This window comes from Doryrhamphus excisus, chromosome 9 (genome assembly GCF_030265055.1).
Source record: "Doryrhamphus excisus isolate RoL2022-K1 chromosome 9, RoL_Dexc_1.0, whole genome shotgun sequence".
Lineage (NCBI taxonomy): Eukaryota > Metazoa > Chordata > Actinopteri > Syngnathiformes > Syngnathidae > Doryrhamphus > Doryrhamphus excisus.
The window spans coordinates 21,630,009-21,656,098 of NC_080474.1; the positions used below are offsets into that span (position 1 = coordinate 21,630,009).

The window sequence follows — 26,090 nt, forward strand, 5'->3', positions numbered from 1 at the left end:
CCTCCACCACACAGGACAGACGGGTGTGCTTTTACACTTTATCAGCCATAAAACAGAAGAAAAAGCGTTGTAAATCTGTGATAGGTATATTTATATTTCATTACCAGACCAATCCCAGGTGCATGAATCAATGTTTGCAGCTTTCCTGCACCCTTTGCCACTCGGGGGAAACCTCACAAATCTATTTGCGCTTCAACCGGCTCATTAGAATTCTATTAACTGCCCATGTCCAATAAGGGTCCCCACTTAGGGACCACCCCTCGACCCTGGTGACAGACCTGGTCCAGTGATGGTCATTATTACCTCAGCTTGTCTTTTATGGCGTAGTCGTTGGCCAGTGTCTTACCGTGTATATATGACTTTTACTGCACAGAACAAGCCGAGCGAGAACGTTCTTCATCATAGTTTAACAGCTAATGAATACCACGGAGTTCCTCCAAGGAGAAGACATCTATCATAACCACCTTAGCGAGGCGTTAATGGCGCCTGCGGCCCAAGTGAAAGCCTGCATGCTGTCTCGCACTCCAACCGAGGGCTCGCTACTCACGAGGGATCCTGGTCCAGTACATGCACATTCATCTTGTCACCAGCCTGGACCCGAGGTGGACTCCTAATCTTTTATTTAATGAGATCTTCAATTGACTGGACGGTATCTCCTGCAGTGCGGGGGTCTTTAAGCTTTTCCCTCTGAGGGCCACGCTTGAATGTTTTGTAAAGCGGCACGTGGAGATACGCTAAGGGGTTATATACAGTACATTTACAGTACATGTACAGTACGTTATTAGTATGGACAAGGTCTGTTTATTCCAATTTTGACTTTTTATTTTCCAAATATTTCACCGTTCTTCTTCCATGAATGTCATCAATTTTCTTTTTGTTATATTATGACTTTATTCCCATAATATTATCTTTCTACCCAAACTACTTTTCTAAAAATGACAACCTTATTCGTTTTTTTTAGAAATAATGCTAAAAATATTTCATTTATTAACAGTTCTATGCTAATAAAGTGACATTATTTTCCCTCGTAATATTATATTTTCTTAAAATTGCGCCTCTTTCCCTATTACAATACAACTTTTTTCTCTTCATGTTTTGACATTACTGTTTAAACATTTTTATTTTTATTTGTTTTGTATGTCTGCTGTTTTTCTTGTCAATTTTCTTCTCAATATTATGACTCCATTCTCATAATATTTTGATTTTTTTCTCCTTCATCAGCAACTTTTTTTTCCAAAGTTTGGTGTTTTGTTTTGTTTTCTCATATCACAGTATTACATCTTCTTTTAAAAATTATAAAATGGTACCAAAATAGTAGCCAATGCTAATCGTAACAAAGTATATATTATAACATAAAGATATTACAATGTTATTGTTGTTAATTATGACGTGTACAACTTTTGTATTTCAATATTTTGACTTTATTGTTATAATATTTTTTTTAATTTTTGCCTTTTTTTTCTTTGTTGTTTTCTTCTTGTATTTTTGTATTCTGAAAATGGCTACGCTTTGGACAGCCCTGTACTCGGGTCTTGAGTATATATGGAGTATATATGGAGGAAATCATAGAAATAATCTGTTTTAGGGTGAAACTATCGCTATCTTAAACTTTTTTAGCTCGTGTTGAAAAATTCGACGTTGTCTTGTCTGCTTCCTCTAAAAGCCAAAGAAAAAGCACCATTGTGGTGAAATTGTGCAACCACCAGGGGAGCATGACTTTTGAGGCTCCACTTTTCCATGAGATGTTACCTCTGAAATGTCACAGAAATTCTGCTCGTTGTCTCATTGCACTTTTTTCTTTACTCTTGAAGGCCGGGGTTAATGTTCTCCTGCAGGACGTGGACGGTCACATTCCTCTGGACTACGCCTCAGAAGAAAGCGAGAGCCGTTATATTCTTCAAAAGCACTTGGAGGAAAGCGGTAAAGCCACCTTTGCCTGCAGCCCCCCCCCCCCCCCCCCATGGTTCCTATTTGTGCCATTAATGATCATTTCCAGTCCGATGCTGCAGATTGCCATTGACTAGTTAGGTAATAGGTGACTTGTAATTGCAGCCCTGGGATCAAATCTGGTTGTTATGGAGATAATGTAGATGATCCTCCATAGGCCATCCAGGAAGCTGCAGAACATGAAGAGCTGTGAAGAGCCTACTGTACAAATGCACACGCACACACGGTGTCGTCCTGGCTACTTCACTCTGCTTTTGTTAGCCCATCCCTGACATGATCAAACCCCTTTGCAGTCCTCTTACGCAACCCCCCCTTAACGACTACAACCACCATGCAACACATGGCGTGCAGGGCCCCTGTTGCTATGGAAACGTTGCTTCTTTCCCTTTATCCACATCAGGTTTCCGGGGGAAATGAATGGCCGTGTACTTCTGCTGAGTGTCTTTAGTGCGCCCGTTTAACCCCGACATACTATACTGAAATATTCCAACTTATGTGTAAACTCACAAAACTAAGTAGCTTGTTGTTTGTTTGTTTGTTGTTTATTATAAATCAACGTTTATGATCAACTCCTATCAAGTTGGATTTGTAGCTAGCAGGAAGTCCTTCTAAGCACTTGGTAGTGTGACCAAACACAGCCGAGTGGGCGTGCCTGGAGGCGGGCCGTGGGTGGAATACATTAAAACAAACCATTTTCGTGGGAAGCACGAAATCCAAAGAAATAGGTGCAGATTCTGGAAGCACTAGAAAGCTTTGTGTGCTGGTTATTGTGTGTAGCTGCTCTATAGGAGTCAACAACTCAAAGTGCCAAAAAATGAGCTTAATTCAACAAATCTGTTGGGCCACAACTCACAAAACAAAATTGAAATATAAAAAAATACTTTGAAACTAACAATTTTTATAAATATATTCTAAATATATATAAATAAATATGATATATTACTCATATTGTATTTTAAAATTATTATTATTTTGAAATTATTGCCACGTTAGCTCTCGGAAAACGAAGCGCAATACACATAAAGATTGATTGACGGCTAATGGACACCCGTCACTGCAAACAGCTTCACTCAGCTCAACAATGTCTGAGATTATGTTTGAGATGTTTGTCGTTTTTAACGACTAACACGACGTCCGCCATGTTTGCTCGTCAGGCGTGGATGTGTCGTCTATCCCCGCCATGAGGACGCAGAGATCCAACGCCATGCTAGCTGACGTTAGGCAGCTCGTAGCCGCGGGGGCAGATCTCAACCAGCCCGGTGACGACGGGGTCACCTTGGTAAGTCTCCGAGTGTCCTGGCTACTTTTGGCTGCTACAGACCCAACTTACAGGACGCGCCTGTCTTTGTGAAGCTCCATATAGCGTGCGCCAGTGGCTTTCGGGATGTGGCGGCTGTGCTGTTGGACAACGGGGCCGACCCTCATCCTGTGGCCGACAACTTTTGGACCCCTCTCCACTTGGCGGCTAAATATGGAAAGGTAAAAAAAGCCCCAATGGCTCCATTGATCCTACGTCATAATGAGGGAATTATTGACGAATGGTTCCTGTGAGGAAGTCGCCTGGAGTCACTCTGCACACTTTCTGATAAAGCGCGCCTTTTGGCGCTATCGATCCCGGGCTGCACCGCGTATGGATTTTGCAATTGCGTTTTAGATTGGCTCTCTCAAAGTTGGAGAGAACATTTTACTGATCAAATGGGAAGAGAAGAGGCTGATATGATCTGATGGTAGGAAGGAAAAGTACAGAATCATATTCCAAATCTTGCTGATGGTGATTTTTAATTACTGTACATTTCTGGGCTTCGGGGCTGTCTGCTGACAAAGAGATTATTTGCATATTTAGGATAACTCTGGACTTGTCTGACTGCTGAGTTGGCACTTTTTTATCTTTCCTACAAGAATGTACTTTTTTTTTAATCATAAACTCTCAATACAACAATTTTTCCCAAAGAGTTTTCTACTTAAGATACCACGCTTCAGTTATGAAACAAAATGCATTCTTTACCTTGGTTATGTGGTTGCTACCCAAAACAGCAACACCCACCCAGGCATTGTGTGGATTGATATTTTTAGGACTGCACAATATTTCATTTTTCCACGCCGATACAGGAAATGTCCTGCTTCTCAAGACCAATATTGATAAACGATAACTTTTTATAGCTACAAAACAATGGCTAGTTAGCACTACTACAGTCATGGTAAAAAATCCATCCATTTTAATGCCTGGTACAACTACATTTTCATATTATGATGTCAAATGGTCAGATCCCTGTCTCCACAATACCCAGCAAGCTCATCAAAACGTCTGATTCCCTCGTCTTCCTTTTCTCTCAAGCAAACTTGGCCATCACCATCATTATTTACAGCGGGATCTTGAACGCTGCTCCTTTCTATGTAATTAAAAGTGAATTTCCTTCAGTGTATGACGTGGCTACATCCAATAGCAGGAAGTGAACAAATGTAAGAGTTAGTGATTGTAAAAGTACCAGATGGAGGGGTAGGATTTAATAAGCTTTGCTTCTTCCTACTCCTTTTGGACATGTGGAACTGGGAAACTGATTATGGGATGCACTCAATTGGAATCTGATGCATGTTCAAATGAAATAAAACCATTACCATAACATTTTATTGGAGAACCAAAACGTGACCTTAAACAGGTTACTTTAGTTACAGTTCCTTTACCCCCTCCCACATCCACCCCCACCCCACCCCACCCCACGGCATACAGTTGGATTTCTGTCCTTTTGGTGCCATATGACATCATAGCTGCAGGCTGATGTGAGGCCATAACAAACGGTTGCCTGGAAACGCCGTCAGCCAAGTGTAACTTTAGCTGAAGCATTAACCCCCCCACCCCCAACGCCCCCCCCCCCCCCCCGTGCAATCTTGCATACACAGCCCAGACTCACCCTTTAAGAAGACGTATGACCCTATTACCGTGGCTAATTAAGCGCCACTCTCCTGCTATTGAGATAAGTGAGCCCACTGGTGACCCTTCCAAGGAAGACTATTCCAATGTCGGCACAGTATTCCAATAGGACCGTATGCATGGGAAGGGATTAAAAAGGCCTTTTAATGACATGGTTAGAGCTTAGTCCCTTTGGGTTTGCATGAAGGTACCTGGGAAAGATGTGGGAAGATTCATGTCCACATCTAACAAATCATAAACTGGGACAAGGATATGCTACTCGATCACTGGATCCAGACGATGATAAACTGGGACAAGGATATGCTACTCGATCACCAGATCCAGACGATAATAAATTGGGACAAGGATATGCTACTCGGTCACCGGGTCCAGATGACAATAAATTGGGACAAGGATATGCTACTCGGTCACTGGGTCCAGACGACCTTTTTCTTGGTTCCTCCTGGGTCCACCAAAAGGTTGTGATCTTGGTCTGCGAGTGACGCATTATCAGTATTTATAGGGTGTGAGCACAGCTGACGGTGTTTGGACTGGTTTTGAACAGCTGCTACACAGAGCGAGTCCATGTGTGTTGGGAGTCCTGAGTCAGCCTATTTTCTATCATGGAAGGCTTCAAGATGCTCATCAAAGTGTCGTACTTTTATTGGTGGCTATGAAAGTTTTTTGGCTAGTAAAATACACTAGGCAAACACATACTAAAATGATACGAAAATGAAGTCGGGTTCAAGGTTCAAGGTTCAAGGTTCAAGGTTTGGTACTGTATGGAAGTAGGAGACTTTAACAAGCTCTGGTAATGGCTGGACTCCCCACAGTGGATCCTTCATCAGGGTCATCGGTTCATTCCATCAGGTCTGACTCAGGTTTTCCAATAACAAATCATGTAAATCCAATCATTAGCCACGTTTACATGAGGGGTTTTTCTCTTTCCGAATGGAATCTTTCCGAATGACTTGGAAATGACTGGAAAGGAATATTCCAATTTGTTGTCTCCATGTGCCGCTATAATCAACCAGAATAGTCAATGGGGCATGCCCAGTAAAACGTAAACACCAACATCACGTGATACCAACTTCCTGGAGTTTTTCTTCCACTTGTTGGAATAACTCCGTATTGCCAGTTTTTCCTTCGTCCAGTCTTGAAATTTAGTTTGAATCAAAACCAAACTTTCCTTAGCAGTCCAGTGCCGATTGCTGGCCTCCATTTTTTTTAATGGAAGAACGTCTGGAGCTGCAAAAACTACTGTTTTTGTCTTATCTTGGAAACTATATCCAATCTGCATGTCTGACATATTTAGTTGTCTTTACTGGTGACCAAAACCAAAGGAAATGTCACTACTTTTGTGTGTATACCATGTAGGGAATTGGTACGTTCTGGACCGTACCAACTTCTTGAATGAGCTGTAGTAGCTGCTACTCCAGGGAGGGTGAAAACACACATAAGAGTGTGACAGATGACGATACAATGAAAGACAGATAGAAGGTCAAAGGTGACAGCCGCTGTCACAGAAATCAACCCTGGCGACTCGCTTCCTCCACTCGGACATGTGATGGCTCATGATGAGGAGCTTCTTGTTCGTTGGAAGAGTCTAATACGGTGCATGGATCATGAAATATACATACAGTATATTGACCACAGCCAGCTACACTTTAGTAGTAAGTATAGTAGTATAGTAGTAAGTATTTAGTGTGTTTCCTACTCGCTAACACGCCATCCAGCAAATTGGAAGTGAATGTTTATTCCATCTCCATTACAGACAAGCATCGTTAGTCAACTCCTGAGGCATGGTGCCAACCCCACCCTGGTGAACTGCAACCAAGACAAGCCCTCAGGTAACACACACACACACACACACTACACACACTACACACACACACTACACACCTCGACAAGGCAGGCTTTGAGTAAACAAAGCCTTAATAAAGCAAAGAAAAGAAAGGTCTATCACCTGAATCAGCCTACGCTTTAACAATCACTGCTCGTGTTAAACGTACACACACAATCATCATCTACACACACGTGTGTACTTGTACACGCTCATTAATCAACCTTATAAACCTCATCTGTGCAATGTTTAACTACGCTCTTAGCACTTAGCAAAATACCAACGCCATTTGCTAATTGGCTTTTTTCTTGTCCTTTAGTAACCATCAATTAGTAGATTCCATATTGGGGGGGGGGGGGGGGGGGGGGGGTTGTAAATTAAGATGCCAGTTCAAAATTCTTGTGCATATGTTGTGTATAAAAAAATGTAAGGATTGGCTTTAAAAATGAATTGATTCATTTTCACAGCATTTCTTGCATATAAAACCATAACTTTATATGAAAATATATTTATTCATTTATTGAATGAATAAGGATTCAATAAAACCCCGGACTTGGACTTAAGTCAGACTCAAATGACAATTTAGTTGACTTTGGACTCGACTTGACAATATCATAAACCTTGCCATCAAACACTGAACGTGTGGACCAACTAAATGACTTGTAAGGAAACTGACTTTGAATTTTGCTTTTGTTTTGACTTGACTTTCACGTCTGTATTTGAGACTTGACACCTGCAAAGCACGGACTCATTCCCACGTCTGTCTAGTTTTAGACGCGTGTGTGATTGTCACGGTAAACCCTCCGGTATTTTGGGAACCGACACCCCCGAACCAGCGGTACCAATGGACTTTGCTAACCTTTCCATGCTGTACGTGAATAAAGGGTCTGCCTTTGGCCATTTAGTGTGTGTACTTTATCCAGCTGCCTCAATCAATACCCCCCCCCCCCCCCCAGAGACTCTCACAACACCCCCTCACCCATCTTTCTTGGCTACAGCCCCTGGTCCATTCTTCAGCATCTCGTGTACACAATGAAAGGAAGTAAGTGATGAGAGCCGGGAGGGGGGGGGGGTGTCAGTGGCAATGAAGCCTTGGTGTCCAATAGGTGGAGTGTGACACATATGTGCTCATCTGGACCACTCCGATTGGTCACGTCAAGACTTGATTGTCGATCAATTCATGTTTTACACGCAGCGATCGCTGCATCAGAGCACATCGCCGACCTGCTGCTCAGTGGGGAGGCCGTCTGGATGCAGAGGTTAAAGGACCCGTCCACTCCTCTGCTGTGCACGGACCCTTGCTACCACCATGGATCACATGACCTCAGTAAACCCGTCAAGAACCTGTAAGTTGAAAATGTATCTACCTTTTTGCTGCAGTATTTCATCACAACATTTTATTACACCGTTTCTTCTCAAGGGACAAAATATAGAAGTAGACATTACATAGACATTACAGCAGGGGTGTCCAAAGTGCAGCCCAGTAGCCATTTGTGGCCCGCGACACATAATTTAAAGGTAAAGAGAAAAAAGTATTACTCGAATAAATTGTGTACCGGGCCATGAGATAGTTTTAGGAACCCAAACACACATCCAAGATGATAATAATAATAATAATAATAATAATCATAACGGTTGAGTTCTTTTTGTGGCTAGTACATCCATCCTCTTATACACGCTGTACACTGACTACTCTAAAGTATATCCAAGTTTCATTTCTTGAGAAGGTATCTTCTATACCCCGCAGGAACCACCTGGGCCTCCCCCTCTCCAAACGGGACAGTCTCCTGGAGAGGTGGGCCATGTTCCGAGAGGCAGGCGGGGGGCTCAGTCGGCAGCCATCGCTGGATAACGTCCTTGATGGCCCCTTCGGCTCCGGGACAGGCAAACTGGAGCAGGTGGGGGGTCTTTTGTCAATCATCCCGGTGGAGGTTTGGGTTTTTTTCTTATTTCATTTTTTCTTATTCCATTGTGTGCTTTTCTAACCGTGTTGTTTTATTTGGCCAACATTGGCCCAAACGTTGTGTCTTATATTCAGGGTCTACGTATTGGACATCCCTAAGGGCTGTTCCTATGATGCAGCGTAACAATAACAAATCCAAAGCTAAAGCTAAAGCTATCCTTTCCTCTCCTCAGGTGAAACTGATGCCTCCGGCGCCCAACGACGACCTGGCGTCCCTCAGCGAGCTGACGGACAGCGGCCTCCTCTACGAGATGCAGAAGCGCTTCGCCAATGATCAAATTTACGTAAGTCCCATAGAATCCATGAGCGCACAATAAAACACACAATCTATACTGCCGACAACGACGGCGTCAATATCGTTTAGATGGATTGCGACATTTCAGGGGAAATTGCCCTCATTTTCCACAATTGCCCTATTTTCCACGCATGGCGTTCCCTCCATCTCTCCTGTACAACTCCACTGTGGCCCCTCCATCCATTTGGACGTTGGGCTGTATCGCTCCGTCTTTACAAAGTGGAAGTGGGTGCGTGTTATTGTGGCAGCCCAGCAGGGGGGCACGGGACAACGGGACAAAAAACACACTTCATGTGTGTGAACACTTAAGTTACAGTTGGGGCGGCCATGTTGGATAAAACGCTGCAATCACGGAGACGTGGCGGCAGCCTTGATGCAAGAGAGTGGAATTTCACTAGTGGGCACGAAGGACACACTCATGTACTTGATTGTAATCCTTCGTTTATCTCGGTGTGAATTGCCGCATTTATAAATGGAATATTTTCACAATTAGTGCATTGAAAACCTGTTTGCACACTTCTAAATATGTTTTATATTATTAGAGCACTCTAGACAGGAAATAGCACCCCTATAGCCACCTTTATACTCATATTAACCAGCTTAGTAGACATAATAAGGGAAAATACCTTATTTTCTGGACTATAAGTTGCTCCGGAGTATAAGTCAAAGGCCAAAAATGCATAATTAGGTAGAAAAAAACATACATAAGTCGCACTGGAGTATAAGTCAAAGGACAAAAATGCATAATTAGCATTGGTTTGGTTAATTGGCCACTCCAAATTGTCCATAGGTATGAATGTGAGTGTGAATGGTTGTTTGTCTATATGTGCCCTTGGGGCCTCTTGCCCCAAGACAGCTGGGATAGGCTCCAGCACGCCCACAACCCTCGTAAGGATAAGCGGTAGAAAATGAACGAATGAATAATAAAAATAGTTTGTAAACAGTTTACTATGTCCTGAGGAAAACAAGGAAAATAAAAGTATGAAAGTAGTTAGTAAATATATAAGAAGATTTTAAAGCATAGATTGATTTCTTCCTAAACGTAGCCCGCCTGCCTAGCTAGCATAAAAACGCTGCTTTGGACAGCGATGGCGTCTGGACAAGGAATGCTCCATATGCTCCCAGCAGGCTGGTCAAAAATGGGGCTTTGATGGGACGTCTTTCACCTTCTGCCAGAATAGATGAGGGACCAGTACACCACTAACCCCCCCCCCCCCCCCCCCCCCACCCCCCCCCCTTGGAGAGCAGCAATAGGAGCTGGGGGAGCATGGAGCATGGAGATGTTGCTTACCACTGGTAAAACAAACCAAAGCACTGTTAAAGCTGGTTAAAAAGCCTTATGGAGAGTTTTAGACAGAACATGTCCAGGTCGTCAACCTTGAAGCAGCAATCTTCTCAAATGTCCCGTGGGACTCTTTGGAAGAGGCTGCAGGGTAGCGGCGTACTTTAAAAGCTCCCAATTGTGTCTTGTGTTTTCCTAAACGGCCTCAGGGTCTCCGAGTGTACACACGAGTGTGTAGGAGGTCCAAACGTTGCTGTTATTGATGCATGGTCATTCCTGAGGTCCACTGTGCTGGTTAACCTCACATTGGTCTTCTTCATGCCTTCTCCTCCTGGAAGATCTTGACCTGAAGATGAACCCGCCTCCTTCTGTTTCTTTGTGTTTGTGCTTTGCAGACTTACATCGGACATATTCTCTTACTGGTCAACCCAAACAAAGAGCTGCCCATCTACTCCACGTTGGTAAGCGTTTCATTGGCCTCGCTCTCATTACACTTACAGCTGGGGTCCTAAGAATAATCATCATCATCATCATAATTAAATAAAACAGCCATAATTTATCATTTGTTTCAATATTAAAAGAACTTTTTTTATTAAAAAAAACTTTAAAAATAAATTTATGAAAATAAACTATAATGTCATTTTCGTAGCACAGAGTTGAAATGATGAATAAAAAATGTTCTCTTATTTAAATGTCAAAAATCACTGCCAACAAAAATATTAAGAGGGACAAAAGAAAAAAAATGTATTGAGCAAATATGTATTCTGATTTTTTTAAAGCTCTAATATTATGGGAAAACAAACCAAACAGGATCATATTTTGGGGGGAAATGTTGGTAAATTATGGTGGGGAAAAATAAATATAATATTAGGAGAGTAAAGTTAAAAAAATCATGAAAGAAAAGTAATGATACAAAAAAAAAATCAATTGAGATGATTTAAGACGAAAGTTTAAATATTTGAAAAAAAGCCAAAATGTGGAAAAAAGAGCTAAGTTGATACAAACAGGCTTTTCCTCTCATATCACAATATTGAGATGCATTTTCTTGGAATGAATATAACTTCTTAGCATATCAACATGTTGCTTTTACGGATGTCGGATAATTATAGTTGCCGATAATTATGGGCCTGATATCAGCCTATAAATGCAATCCAATGATATCGGTATCAGCTTTTTTCATGATCATGAAACGGATGTTTAAAAAAAGCTGTATAAAAAAAACCTTAGCTGCTTCACAAACTATAAAAGTGGCCCTTGCATCCTTTCAATGTTCAGTATGTGGCCCCCGGTAAGTAGTTTGGACACCCCCGAATTACTGTGAAGTGCATGAGACGTCTCTTAAATGTCACTTTGCCTGTTTTGGATCATATTGTATAAAGTCTCGTCATTGGATGTCCTCCATGTTCCACCATCATGGATGCTGGCTGTACAATCGTAGACGTAAGCGTGGGGATTGGACCTTGTGGCTGATAAATAATGCAGTCTTCCTGTCAACGATACGCAGGCTGACTGTGCATAAAAAATAAAGCGTGGAGCACAGATGATGTAGAAATACCAACATGGCAGCTCCCGCTAAATGACTTGATATGCACATAATGCATTAGCCAATCGGTGATCGGCTTTGTTTCAAATGTGAATCCAGCAGAAGGGTTCCATTGGTGGAGACATCTTCTCCTGCCAAAGCTGAGGGATGGAGCTTAGTGCCAATGACTGGCTTCACTCCAGGAGGACTGAGGGTGGTGCTGGATGGACATATGTCTCAACATCTGCGGTCTGCTTGCTGTCTGTCGGCCCTCTTCTGGTGGTCTCTAACCTGCTTGCCCCGCTACCGTGTCGCCTGGTGTCCTACCACATGGCTTCCAGGCTTCTTTAGCCAAGTTATTGTCGGGCTTTTTCGTCATTTTTATTAAGAATGTTGCCATGAAGAACGGCAAAAGGTTCTTTAAAGCAGAAAAAGACAATGAGCAGTCTAATAATAATAATAATAATAATAATAATAATAATAAACATCAACGTGTACATGAAAAATAATCATCCCCACCTAAAATGATCAGTTGTCCACAATCACACAGGCGTTCCAAGCATTGGTCACGTGCCAACATGACCCATCAGCACCACCGATTGGTCGGTGCCATCCCGGTCCTCGTGCATTCGTCGATCCTGATGTCCACTTCCTGTGTTTCCTCAGGTGAGTCAGCTGTACCTGAGCTCCACGGGCCGCCTGTGCTCCTCCCTGCCCCCCCACATCTTTTCCTCCGCCGAGCGAGCGTACCACATGATGCTCCAGGAGCGACGGCCGCAGTGTTTCATTCTCAGGTACCAGTACTAAAACTTCATCTCGTTCAGGGAATGATCAGGAAATGATCGTTAGATTTGCTCCAGCTGGAATAAATGGGCAGTCATTGTATAGGAACGTAGTCAAAATATGAAAAGAAAAATGCTGAATAATATTATGAGGTAAAATAATATAATTTTAATAACATACTGTTGACATATTAAAGAAACAAATATTCAAAAGGAATATTTTAAGGTCATAATATTATGAGAATTGTCCTCCAATATTTCATCCAAATAACCAAAATTCCGTCTGTTCCTCAATACTTGACGCTAAAATTGTTCCAAAAAATCAGCAACTGTAATCCCAAGGACACTTCACCAACCAATTACCTTTGAGGTCTGATACCCGCTCAAAGAAAAGATGCTAGAAAATAACGTCTTTCGGACTCCACACTCAGCGGGGGTCCGAGCAGGAAAACACCCATCAACAAAGCAGCTAGCACTCCGCTGCCGTTAGGAGGTCCTCTGACCTTCAGCAGCCATCTGCTGCTGCTGTGTGGACGTGTGTCCCAACACGGACAGCAGCGGTACCACATGTAGTAGAACAACATCTAGTAGCACATACACGTATGCCATGGTAGTCACAGTGTGGGGCCAAGAAGAGGGGGTGGCGGTGTAGGATGGTGGATTCAATGGAGGTGGGCTCATAGTGGGGGTGGGAGGTGATGTCACGTGGGATGTGATGATGTGACGATGTGATGACGTGATGACGTGACGACGTGATGATGATGTGATGATGTGATGACGTGACGATGTGATGTATCAAACACCAGCACCCACCTTTTGGAACACCTCCACTTTTACTAGAAGACATCAGAACACGCTTATGATGACGCTGGAGTGGAACCACTCGTGTCTAGTAGGGACTTCAAGCAAAAAATGTGCTGGGAAACAGGCTGCATGAGTGGTTAGCGCACATGCCACATAGCTAGGAGACTCAAGTTCGATTCCAAAACATGCTAGGTTAATTGGCCACTCCAAATTGTCCTTAGGTATGAATGTGAGTGTGAATGGTTGTTTGTCTATATGTGCCCTGTGATTGGCTGGCCACCAGTCCAGGGTGGACCCCGCCTCTCGCCCCAAGACAGCTGGGATAGGCTCCAGCAACCACTTTTTTCTGTTTTGGTCATAAAATAAATTACCCGCAAAAAATGCCACTTATACTCCAGTGCGACTTATGTATGTTTTTTTCTGGTTAATATGAGTGTGAAGGTGGCTATAGGGGTGCTATTTCCTGTCTAGAGTGCTCTAATAATGTAAAACATATTTAGAAATATGGTATTTACAATTGTTGAAAAATTAGCTTTTAAAAGGATGGATGTATTTTTTTAATTTTTTAAAATATTTTTTAAATATTTCCATGATTTGGTTGACGGGCGGCCTATTCCTACAGCCACGTCAGAAACGTCCTTAAGTCTTGTCACCTTCATGTGTCCTCCTTTCCTTGTGTCCTTTCAGTGGTGAAAGCGGTTCAGGGAAAACAGAAGCCAGTCAGCACATCGTGCGACACCTGTCAGTCAGATCCGCCCCGAAAGGCCAAGCCTTGGAGTCCAGGATGAAACATGTAAGTCTATCCCCCCCCCCCCCCAATAATGTGTTCCTCACTCAGTGAGTTCTACATCTTACATCTTGTGGGGAACATAGGGAACCACCATGTATACATGAAAAAGGGGACAAATCTTCAGTATTACTCCATATTGTAGTAATTCCCAAAGGCTGTAGTATCAGCGCTCCTTAAATTCGACTCCACTTTGGATCATCTCCCTGCTGAGTAGCAAACAGCGTGTAGTGGTGGTGTAGTAGTGGTGTAGTGGTGGTGTAGCAGTGGTGTAGCGGTGGTGTAGCGGTTGCCAGATGAAGTCATCCTCATGCAGTAGGTATCTGGGTCAGTGTGCTCTCCAATCATCTGGGGACGCTGGGAATACTCCACACTCCAGATGATGGATGCACACTGACACCTAGTGGCGGAAAGGGAGATGGCTGTGCAGAAATTATGAATGAATGAATAAATCCTAAACTGTGTGTGTGTGTGTGTGTTTGTGTTTGTGTGTGCGTGTGTGTGTGTGCGTGTGCGTGTGCGTGTGTGTGTGTTTCCCGATGCAGGTGAACTGTATCCTGGAGGCTTTTGGTCATGCAAAAACGCAGAGGAACTCCAACTCCAGTCGCTTTATGAAGCTGTTAACCGTGCAATACTGTGATAAGAGGAAGACGCTGCTAAGAGGTAATGAACATTTCAATGTTTTCTTTTATTTCTCACATTTACATTTTCTCACAAGAATTTAAAAAGAGAAAATTGAGGTACGTGTGAACGCTCAAACTACACCAACGTGCACAGGAAGTATCTTGTCTTTTGGTAGAGTACTGAACCAGAAGACCCAACTCAGCTTAAAGGTCCCGGACATCATTCATAAATTTGTTTAAATAAATTATATTGTGTTTAGTTATGTTCTACATTGTTACATTTTTGCTCCACCACTTTTCCCAAAGTGACGTCTTCAGGGTGATACCTCCAAACGCGTCTCGAGGTCGATTGTCAACTATCATCAAAATAGCAGTTGTTCCAAAATGTTGTGTTGCTGCTGGATGTTCACAGTATCCAAGTGATACTGTAAGTTTATTTTGTTTCCAAAAGAGGAAGTTTTAACACAACAATGGATGACACAAGTGGAGAGAACACGAGACCGATGGATGCCCACCTGGAGTTCTATTCTTTAGTGATCATACTTCGAAGGACCACCTTAACAAGAAGCATTTGGCTTGAAAGTACACTATGAATACATTTTGAGAAAGAATTTGTTGGCGTGTCCGTGTTCTGCAAGTTCTCTATTTCATCTCCAAACGTTTTTTCCTCCCCTAAAATGATTGACACATTGCTGAAATGTTGGCTATAATGTAAGCATCCTCCATCTTGGACATCATGAGTGATAGTACACCAATGGTGTCACTTCCCGAAATGAAGCTGAACTACGAGTAAGTGTATTTTTTTGACATTTTACCAATCTAACAATGTAGAATTAGAATTATGAACAATATATAACATTTTTATATAAGTACAACGTACTTCGGTATGTGACAAAAATAAAATAAAAAATATATCAATAAAATAAAACATAAATAACATAACAGGGATCCTTGGAATTCCAGCAGGGGGCAGTCAAAGCTCATCTCCGCTTTTCTTCCCTGTCATGAGAGCCATGATGCTTTATATCATTTATTATTATTATTTATTATTATTATATTATCTGCCTGTTTATTAATTCCTACATTATCCTCCAGCCCACGTGTCCACCTACATGCTGGAGAAGTCCCGTGTGGTCCAGCTGCCTCCTCTCCAGCGCAGCTTCAACATCTTCTACCTCCTGGCTGAAGGTCTGCCACCCGAGGAGAAGAGTTCTCTTCACCTGAATAACATCTTGTCCCACAGGTGGGTGTTAGCTGCTCCTCTTAACAAGATCCACTAAAAAGCATCCAAGCAGACTTTCCTGGCTCCTTTTGTGCAGGTATCTAAGTGGAGGACTTCCAGGAGGAACCCCTTCTGTATGTGGAGCCTCTCCAGACAGCATGGAGCGCCTCAGCGCTGTGAAGCAAGCCTTTCAAGCCGTGGGCTTCAACAAGCAGGTATCTACTCCAAGAACATCCATGTCTGTTGGAGATCTTTCTACTTCTACTGGTATCAGCAGAAGCCATTGGTCCAGTTCCTGCACCGCTTGTCCTATAAAGAGTGTGGAGTGATTTCTGATTGACAACAAATTTAGCTTTGTTCAATACTGAAATATTTCTGTCCACCTTATGTTGTATATTTGTAATATGAGGTTTCCAGATCATATTTTCATCTATTGTGATCCTTTCAATGTCTACAGCGTCTATTTGTATTTGCTGGTATTTGCTGGTGCGTGTTAGCAAACAGCATGATTTTAGTTTTATTTAAGTTCAACCTAAGGTCACCTGGTGAATCATCTAGTAGTAGTATATTCATATTGCAGTATATAGATATTGCTTAGTAGTCGCAGTCCCATGATGATAAATATCCCTGTAATAATATTTAGTAACATTTCAGCGCCATCTGCTGCATGCAATACAACATTTAGTCACCAGGGTGAGACATTCTCTCACACGGGCCCACGAACATGGACGGGTGCTGTGGCCTTCACCATAGAACATCTCCAATGACTTTATTATTGTTGTATTGGCTGTCATTAGCAGCCGTAGCTAATGGCGCATCCGGTGTGTGTGTGTGTGTGTGTGTGTGTGTGTGTGTGTGTACCGAGCAGGGCCGATACAGTACATCCATCAACTAGCAGATAAAGGCCAACTTCAGGGTCACTTACACGTACATATTAAATGAAGAACGGACATTGATAGGAATGCAGATAAACCGCACAGGTATTGATACCGCTATCAATAAAATCCTCGTGCCAGACACGAGACTAATGCTTCTGTTTATCACACACACACACGCACACACACATACACACACACACACACACACACACACACACACACACACACACGGCGTACAAGTCAAACATCCCCCGCCCTCTCAGAAAAGCAGCGCGTCGGCTAATGGGGTATATTCCATTAAGTGCCCTCTACTCAAGGGCGGAGAGGAAGAGGAGTGTGGGAATGGAGGGAAGAGGGAGGGATGAGGGAGGGAGGAGGGAGGGATGAGGGAGGGAGGAGGACAGACGTGGTAGGAATGGTGAAAAGGTGAGGGTCTTTCCAAGGGGTGTCCATCTTTTCTTTTATTTTATTTTGCAAATAAACGATATTGGAAGCATGTACAGATTCAACCACTCTGCTGTACTCTGCTGTACTCTGCTGTACTTTGTACACGGGACACTGTTAACAATATTGGACTATATTGAAGTATTTTGGATTGTCAAACAAATTCATTCATTCATTTTCTACCGCTTATCCTCACGAGGGTCGTGGGGGTGCTGGAGCCTATCCCAGCTGTCTTGGGGCGAGAGGCGGGGTCCACCCTGGACTGGTGGCCAGCCAATCACAGGGCACATATAGACAAACAACCACAGTGGAAATGAATGAAAATACAATTAATCTGTTCCAGAGTCAAACTGGTGCCATCATTTAAAAAAAAAAACTGTCCAGGCAATTTTGGAAGTAATATTTTAACATTTTGAACTGCCATGCAAGGGTAAAAAGACACGTGCTAATATGTTAGAAGAACAAATTCCCCAAAAATGGTACAGTATGGATTTTTTATGATGTCACCAGAAAAGGGTACCAGTGATTGCTTAGGGTAAATATGATGATAACCATAGAACCAAAAAACAAATAGTTTCAATTGTTTTTACCACAGTAAATTGTTTTATTTTTGTACTTTATTACATTACTTATCAGTGCGTACATGGTTGTATACTACAGTTTTATGATATGGGACCTTGCATTGATATGATGTACAAAATCTCAATAACAATCCAGATAAATCCATTTCTGGAAAGTAAGAAATCAAATATTTTCATAGTTAGAGCATAGAACAACCTTCTAAATGTGTTTTTTATAATATTAGAGCACTCAAGACATCAAATAGCACCCCTATAGTCACTTTTACGCTCATATTTGCCAATAAAGTAAAGAGAAAATAAGGAATTTAAGACATAAATGAGATTCGTGTTCGGGTGGTTTGGACAGGAAGTGAGGTCAGGGTTTCAGATTAGAGTTTTAGCTTAGCATGGGTTACAGCCACAATGGTAGCGTGTGTTAGAGATTATTGTTATTATTGACACCTTGTGAGCAGTGCAGAATACTAATATCATTACAGCGTCTTTGAATGCGTCTTTTGAATGCCTAATGTTTGTATTTTACTTCATTCAGCCATTTTTGCACTTAAAAAGTGATTTTTTTTTACTCATAATAACAGTTTTCAACCACAAAATAGCACAATACTTTTAAAACCGATGCTAAACCTGCAAAATGGAAAACCCAACACGGCGAGGGGTTGCTGTAATAGTGAAGGAAGTTATTCGCCCGTCCATCCTCGACCCGCCTCCTTCAAGTCCTGTATTTGCCCCCAAATAACGTAGTAGAATAACTTGTTATAAAGCGTGTCCTCTGTCCCTTTAAAGTCGATATAAGTTTGGCGGTACTTGAGTACTTGTTGTGTGTTTCAACCAGGAAGTGGATTCCTTGTTTAGGCTTCTATCCGCCGTGCTGCATATCGGGGATCTGCATTTCTCCGCACTGACAGACGCTGAAAACGCCATCGCTGCTGACCTGCACTTGCTGGAGAGAGGTCAGGACCCCCCGCCCCCCCCACCCCCCCCACCCCCACCCGTGTTTACCTCCCTGTTGTACTCAGCATGGACTGGGATTGTACTGTAAGTGTGGCCCGTGAACACACGCGTGTTATTTGTGCCTGGCTGATCCTTGACGTGTTGCGAGGTGGAAAACAAATGACATCATCGCCCGAGCATGCTGATGTCAGGAAGACGGAAGTCGGCCAGCACAGGAATTCCCGCCTGCTGTTATTTTTTTCCCTTGTATTTTGGGCTCTTCTCAGAATCCCCCTGATGACTTTTCCTGCCAGCGATGGATTTAGCGGCGTGAGGCGTGTGTGTGACATCATCACTGCTGGTCACGTTGGATCATGAATGCATCATCACATTATGGTTTCATTGATTTCTCTCTGTTCGCTTCAATTTGGGGGCAGTTACTCAAAACACGAGTAGTCTCTCATTCCGTACTTAGTTACTCACCGAGTCGCCAGTTGATTAACTTTAGGTCACCTGACATGCGCCGTATCATCCTCAGGCACCAGGGGTCAGCCTTTAGCTTCCTGTTAGCATGTTGACGTAAAAGGGGCAGGGCCTCCAAATGGCTGGGGGTTTTATATTCGGGTGTGTATACATTCATTATCCAGCCAAAGCAGCAGCTTTTCTTCCAGTCACTCACACGTCTTATATTCAGGGTGGTCTTATATGATATATTATAACAATACTTCCTGATCAAATGTTGCTTTTCGTCTTGGTGTTGCGTTCCCGCAGTGGCTGAGCTGTTGCAGGTGTCTTGCAGTGACCTGAGCGCCGCCCTCACCTCCGACGTCCAATACTTTAAAGGTACTTTTACGTGTCATACGTACTTTACAACAAACCTTTTCCACTGACGGGGACGTACTGAAAAATGGAAGGATGCAGCGGCCATTTTGAACTATGTAGATATGGTAACACATTTAGATATGCTAGGAAGTTATATGTATGTTCAGGGAAATACTGTGGCTTTGGGCTACAGGTGAAAATGCATATTATTAATATGATCTTTTTTTCATTTTTGCTGCTGTTTTTTTTATTTTACAAATATTTCAATTGTCTTCTTAAATATTTTCCCCTCGTAATGTCATGGCTTTACTGACATATTACTGACTTTATGATCTTTTCCCTCAAACTCATTTTTACAAAAAATGTTGGTTTTAGTTTGTTTAGTTTGCGTCTCATAATGTTGCAACTTAAAAAAAATATATTATATATTATATATTATATATTATATATTATATATTATATATTATATATTATATATTATATATTATATATTATATATTATATATTATATATCATATATTATATATCATATATTATATATTATATCTCTGCTACTAAAATGACGCTCATAAAATTGTGACTTTTTGGGACTTCCAAATTATTCCTCTTAATATTTTGACTTTATTTTTCTAAAACGACTGCTGACTTTTCTTGTTAAATTCTAGTCTTACAATGTACCAGGAGCCAATGAAAAAAACAGCAGCCAGCCGCAAACAACCGCGGGGCCACACTTTGGACACCCCCGCTGTACGAGGCCGTCCGTCAGTGACATTGTAAAAAGTCAGCCTTTTGTTGTGCCAGGTGACATCATCACACGGCGCCACACGGTGGAGATGGCTGTGCAGCACAGAGACCAGCTGGCCAAGGCCATCTATGGACGGATCTTCAGCTACCTTGTCAACTGCGTCAATGACTACCTGCAAGGACAGCATGACGGCGGGGGGTATGGACGCTGTTTCAACATCATATTATGGATTATGATTGTGTTTATAGAATGCTACAGTGTGTCAGGAAAGGCCAGACTCCTCTGCATCGTCCCGTCCGCCATCACTCACGCTGCAAGTCCATGTCCTAAATTGGCACCGGCGTGTTCACGTCACATGTCGAACTGGGAGTCATTGTTTGGCATGCTTGGAATGAACACGCCAATCAGCAGTCAGGGCAACGCCTCACACCTTTTATTTTTAATAAAATGTTTTATTTTATAGTCATTAGGACAACAAGAAGGATGAGAAGCATTCAGTTTGATGACATGCATGAATTCCATTCATCCATAAGTAGGGAGATCGCTCAACGGTCCGGCTGGAGTAGCTCTTTTTTTGGCAGGAGCCAATCAGTGCACTCACAAATTGCATGATGTCATCATATATTACCCATCTGAAAAATCTTAAGTCATTTTGATCTAATTTAGAATTACTGCTTTGGACATTTGGACTTAATAAATAGTCCAAATAAATGTGTAGAATCATAACATATTTCTTCCTTACATTCTACAATGTCATAAGACATCTTAACATCTTATCTTTCCTTTCCCTTCTTTGGTCCACATACGCTATTTTTGTTGCACCATTACCCTGGAATGCTACTTAAGTCCCCCCCCCAAAAGCAGCCTTAAAGATGGGTCATTTCCACATCAAAGCCGGAGTGGCCATGGTGGAAAACCAAGCGGCCTCCAGGCGCATGTTGACGGTTGAAGTGGTAGCGCCGCTTGAATAGTTGGAATTGCATGACATCCACCAGTCGGCATGCACGCGTAACGGTGAAATGGAAAATGGATGGAGGACACGTCCAAGGTCCGAGGAGATGTTTGTCATAGTGTACATACATAAACAAGAGGCCGAGGCCGTGGGAGCTTTATCTCCGCTAGCTTTTGCCGTGTTTATATACCATGCAAAGAATGTGGCACATTTGTCAACCTGCTGCTTTTCAATATTTCACATTGAGGTTCATGGGGGTCACAGTTTGGTTCATGTTTGGTACAGTAAGGGAACAAAATGCCAATTGTGCCCAATGAATGAATGCTAATCTATATTTTTGCTACAAATGCCAATGTATGCCATCCTGACATTTTTCTTCTGTATTCTCATTTGTTGCAGTGACTCTTGCTTAGAAATTGCAATCCTGGATATCTTTGGTTTTGAAGACTTTCACAGGAATTCCTTTGAACAGGTCAGACTGACGCTCTTACTCTCTTGTAAATCAACATTTGATTGGCTGGAATTGCACTCAATTAATGGCAAGGCTGTGGTTGACCTTGACAATTGTCGCCATGTTGTGTGTGTGTGTGTGTGTGTGTGTGTGTGTGTGTGTGTGTGGTGGTTTTTGACTCTTAATGGCACAGTGTAAATAAGTACGATGTACTGATTCAGGCCATAGTGCAGGAGTGTGGACTCGTTCTCATCAGGCCACATTGTCGTTAAGGCTCCTTGTGACTGTCAACATAAACGTATATACACATATTACAGTATTTATATATGAATATAACCTCATCTTATTACACAATTGTCAATGCATTCCATTATTGATGGATCAAATGGATTCAATTGATGGATAAGTTCCTTTGAAATAAGCAGTGACGTGAGAATGTCCACGTGAGAAGTAGAAATTTGAGTATTTTTTTTACAAATATAACACCATGTATGAATGGTGTATGACACCGTGTATGAATAGAAAATAAGGGCATGAACCAGGAAGTAAGGCATGAAAGGAAACTAAATGAACTGTCACGGAGGCTCCCGCATCGTGACACCATGAACTATTTACTTTTCACTGAACTGTGCATGCATTCAAATGTCCTTTTCAATGCGGAACCTCCTTCCCGATGCACGGCGAGCTGCCTTTTCACTTCCTGGTTGCTGCTGAGCATCTATTTCAGTCTATTTGGAAGGGAAAGATGCATGCCGAGCGCCTGCAAAATGCACTTCTGCCACCTTGTGGACGTTTTTCGGGCTTAAAACTGCACCCGACATGATCGCTTCTATTGTGGAGTCGCATCATCACCTCTTTGAACCTCTTGCACAAAAAAACAAAAAGATGTTTACACGTCACATAAATATATGCCTTTTTATGCATATGTATACTCATATATAGCATACTATTTTAATAATAATCATTATTTATTTATATTATTATTTTATTATATGTGTTGTCCTGTTTAAAATACAAATTCGTACATGTAATATTAAATTATTAAACATTAAATATGTATTAAATATTAATATTTCATATATAATAATAATAATGATAATAATATTAATAATTGTTGTTATTATTATATAACATAATTATTATATAAAAAGAATAATAATGATAAAAATTACAATTTAAAAAATGAAATAAATAATAATTAAATAGAAAAATAAAATATATAAATATAAATATATATAAAATATAATAATAATATCATATAATAATAATTATATAATAATATAATATTAGTTTTTAAAAATGTATTTATGTAAAATCCATGTGCAAACTGAGCAGAGATGCCAACTGCAAAGAAGACAATGGCGGCGTAACAAAGCCCCTGAGGTTTCATCATCTTCTGCGTGTGCTGACTAACTATTCCAGCCACGTCTGGGTCTGCTTTGACTTTGTGTTTGCGTGTACTTGGTGTGCTCTCATTGTTTCTTTCCATGAGGTGTCATCGGTACAAAGAGTACAGTATGTGCTCTTCTATCATTGGTGCTGTAAACATGCCAGGTGCTCATTTTAGCATGCACTGTCAACACACTGCTGCATGGGAAGATCTGTAGAGGACTATAGCATGGACTTTGGATGGGGGGTTGGCTTTGAGGGACTGGTGTCCTCATGCATCCTCTGCATGTCGTCTTGACTTTTACTATTTGAGTCAGGATTTGCTGTAAAAAAAGAAAAAAGCTAACGTTAAAAAAAGGGAAAAGGAATGGAAGGAGGGAGTAGATGGCAGAGTATTTTCATTTACTGGAAAACATTCATTCATTTTCTACCACTTATCCTCACGAGGGTCGCCTAGGGGGCTGGAGCCTATCCCAGCTGTCTTGGGGCGAGAGGCGGGGTCCACCCTGAACTGGTGGCCAGCCAATCCCAGGGCACATATAGACAAACAACCACTGTGGAAATGAATGAAAATACAATTAATCTGTTCCATATAGACAAACAACCATTCACACTCACATTCATACCTATGGACAATTTGGAGTGGCCAATTAACCTAGCATGTTTTTGGAATGTGGGAGGAAACCGGAGTACCCGGAGAAAACCCACGCATGCACGGGGAGAACATGCAAACTCTAAACTACACAGAGATGGCCGAGGGTGGAATTGAACCTGGGTCTCCTAACTGTGTGGTCTGCGTGCTAACCACTCGTCCGCTGTGCAGCCAGCGCCCCCCCACCCCAAATCCTCCTCTTAGATCTTAGAGCATGTCAGTGGCAAACAAATCCTGACGCTCCTGACATGTTTGTACACACGGAGAGTAACATGAGAGTAACATGAGAGTAACATGAGAGTAACATGAGAGTAACCTGAGAGTAACCTGAGAGTAACATGAGAGTAACCTGAGAGTAACATGAGAGTAACATGAGAGTAACATGCAGTGGGCCATGCTGCACACACACAGCTTGATCAGGGCCATTAGTGCTTGTTAATTAATGCTGCGTGTGTTTGTGTTGTGTTGTGTGTGTGTGTTTGTGTTGTGTGTGTGTGTGTGTGTGTGTGTGTGTGTGTTGTGTGTGTGTGTGTGTGTGTGTGTGTGTTGTGTGTGTGTGTGTGTGTGTGTTGTGTGTGGTACCTGCTCAGCACTTTCCTAACGAGCTAAGTCAATCAAGCACCTGCTGGGCTGAAGCCTTTAGCGAGCAGACGAGCGTGAGGAGACCAACATTGATGAAGGAAAACAAGAGCGTGATCACATGATCACGTGATCACGCTCGCCGTAGACGTGCGCTTCCTATCCCTCTCTCGTTCTTGGCCAATCACATCGCTTGCTGTTGTGTACCTTTTATTTTGACTTTGAATCCCGTACCGCTTCATCCATCACTGTACACACGTGGGACGCTCTAGCTAGGGCTAGCATGTACTTTACAATATACATTTTTATTATATATATTTTATTATATATATACATTACATTACATACATTTCCTGATCAAATCCAGAGAAGACACCTAAGGTGGCTCTCGGCTTGGCACTAAGCCCCGCCTACCGTCTGAGTTGGCTCATGGTGCCTGCCAGTTTTGGTTTCTAATAAAAAGTTGGGGAAAATCCATTTTTTTTGTAACAATTTACAACAATCATTACAAAAAACATAATCATTTGACAATAACAATTACAGTAGTTAATGAGGAAAAACCCCTAACCACTACTCATTAGTTCTTCATTAGTTCCTCAATAACTACTCTACTGTGGGAGGAAACCGGAGTAAACCCACGCATGCACGGGGAGAACATGCAAACTCCACACAGAGATGGCCGAGGGTGGAATTGAACTCGGGTCTGCGTGCTAACCACTCGACCACCATGCAGCCCCGTTCCGATTAAAAAATGCGCAAAAACACTCGTGGCGTTTCGGTCATGAACGGTGGATAGAACTCGTGGTGTGTCGGTCATGAACGAACGGGTCAAAAGAACAATTTCTTTTTTGTGAACGGAATGAACAAGATCACCGACAGTGTCGGTCAATCTGTCGGTCTCGGTCTTTCAATCAGCTAACTCCGCCCACCCACAGAGCGAGGCGTGACGATAGGATAAGCACACAAAGAGCAAAACTGCAAAAGGAGCGGTGAACTTACCCTCCACCCAAAAAAAAGCATTTGCAACTGAACGGACTAAATTCCGTTGACCAAAAAGAACTCGTTCCTTTGACCCGTTCGTTCATGACCCGTTCATTGTACCCGTTGTGTCTGTGAAGTTCTCAAGTGAAGTTCTCAAGTGAAGTTCTCAAGTGTACATTGTATACGTTCTCCAGCTGTGCATCAACATGACCAACGAGCGGCTGAGGCGCTACGTCTCAGAGGTGCTATTCCAGCAGGAGCAGGCGGAGTGTCTGCAGGAGGGCATCGCCATGGAGACCCCGCCGTCCCCCAGCAACCAGCCAGCTGCTCTGGACTTCTTTCTCCAGGTACTCTACTGCAAATGACTGGTTTTCACCCGCCCGGGCCAGTTTGCTGATGCGACGCCGTCGGGCCACCTGGCGCCTTGGGAAGGGGAACCAATGTTGGGGAAAATGTCATCATTTCACAGGCTAAGGCTTCTGTGTGAAAGGTGCAATGACCCAATGCAAGTTGACCTTTGGCTTCATGTTTAATGTACTTTTATTAAAGTACCCCAAAAGTCATCCAAGTTGGAGGTCAACCAAACCTTTGGAGGCAAATCGTCATCATGTGTGACATCATCACAACACTTTGACAAAATTGTTGGTTTGGTTTGCTTTTTCTTTGGCATTTTTGTGTTTTTTTGTGATGCCACCACTCCTGGAATGTCAG

General features: G+C 42.3%; 1 protein-coding gene across 5 annotated transcripts in view; it reads left to right on the forward strand.

Annotated features, from left to right (window-relative positions):
* The window catches only part of myo16 (myosin XVI), a 76,616-nt gene that overhangs the window by 22,961 nt on the left and 27,565 nt on the right, over positions 1-26,090 (forward strand). For all 5 annotated transcript variants that reach the window (XR_009131638.1, XM_058081784.1, XM_058081783.1 and 2 more), the window contains 18 exons: positions 1,812-1,920; positions 3,102-3,226; positions 3,301-3,426; positions 6,630-6,705; positions 7,894-8,044; positions 8,446-8,596; positions 8,835-8,945; positions 10,634-10,699; positions 12,427-12,554; positions 14,034-14,139; positions 14,679-14,796; positions 15,852-15,999; positions 16,076-16,193; positions 18,711-18,828; positions 19,580-19,651; positions 20,432-20,573; positions 21,727-21,799; positions 25,574-25,726. Coding sequence is in view for 4 of the 5 variants with exons in the window: in XM_058081784.1 (XP_057937767.1) it covers positions 1,812-1,920; positions 3,102-3,226; positions 3,301-3,426; positions 6,630-6,705; positions 7,894-8,044; positions 8,446-8,596; positions 8,835-8,945; positions 10,634-10,699; positions 12,427-12,554; positions 14,034-14,139; positions 14,679-14,796; positions 15,852-15,999; positions 16,076-16,193; positions 18,711-18,828; positions 19,580-19,651; positions 20,432-20,573; positions 21,727-21,799; positions 25,574-25,726 (2,091 nt within the window). In the remaining variant the exon portion in view is untranslated. The remainder of the gene's footprint in view (positions 1-1,811; positions 1,921-3,101; positions 3,227-3,300; positions 3,427-6,629; positions 6,706-7,893; positions 8,045-8,445; positions 8,597-8,834; positions 8,946-10,633; positions 10,700-12,426; positions 12,555-14,033; positions 14,140-14,678; positions 14,797-15,851; positions 16,000-16,075; positions 16,194-18,710; positions 18,829-19,579; positions 19,652-20,431; positions 20,574-21,726; positions 21,800-25,573; positions 25,727-26,090) is intronic.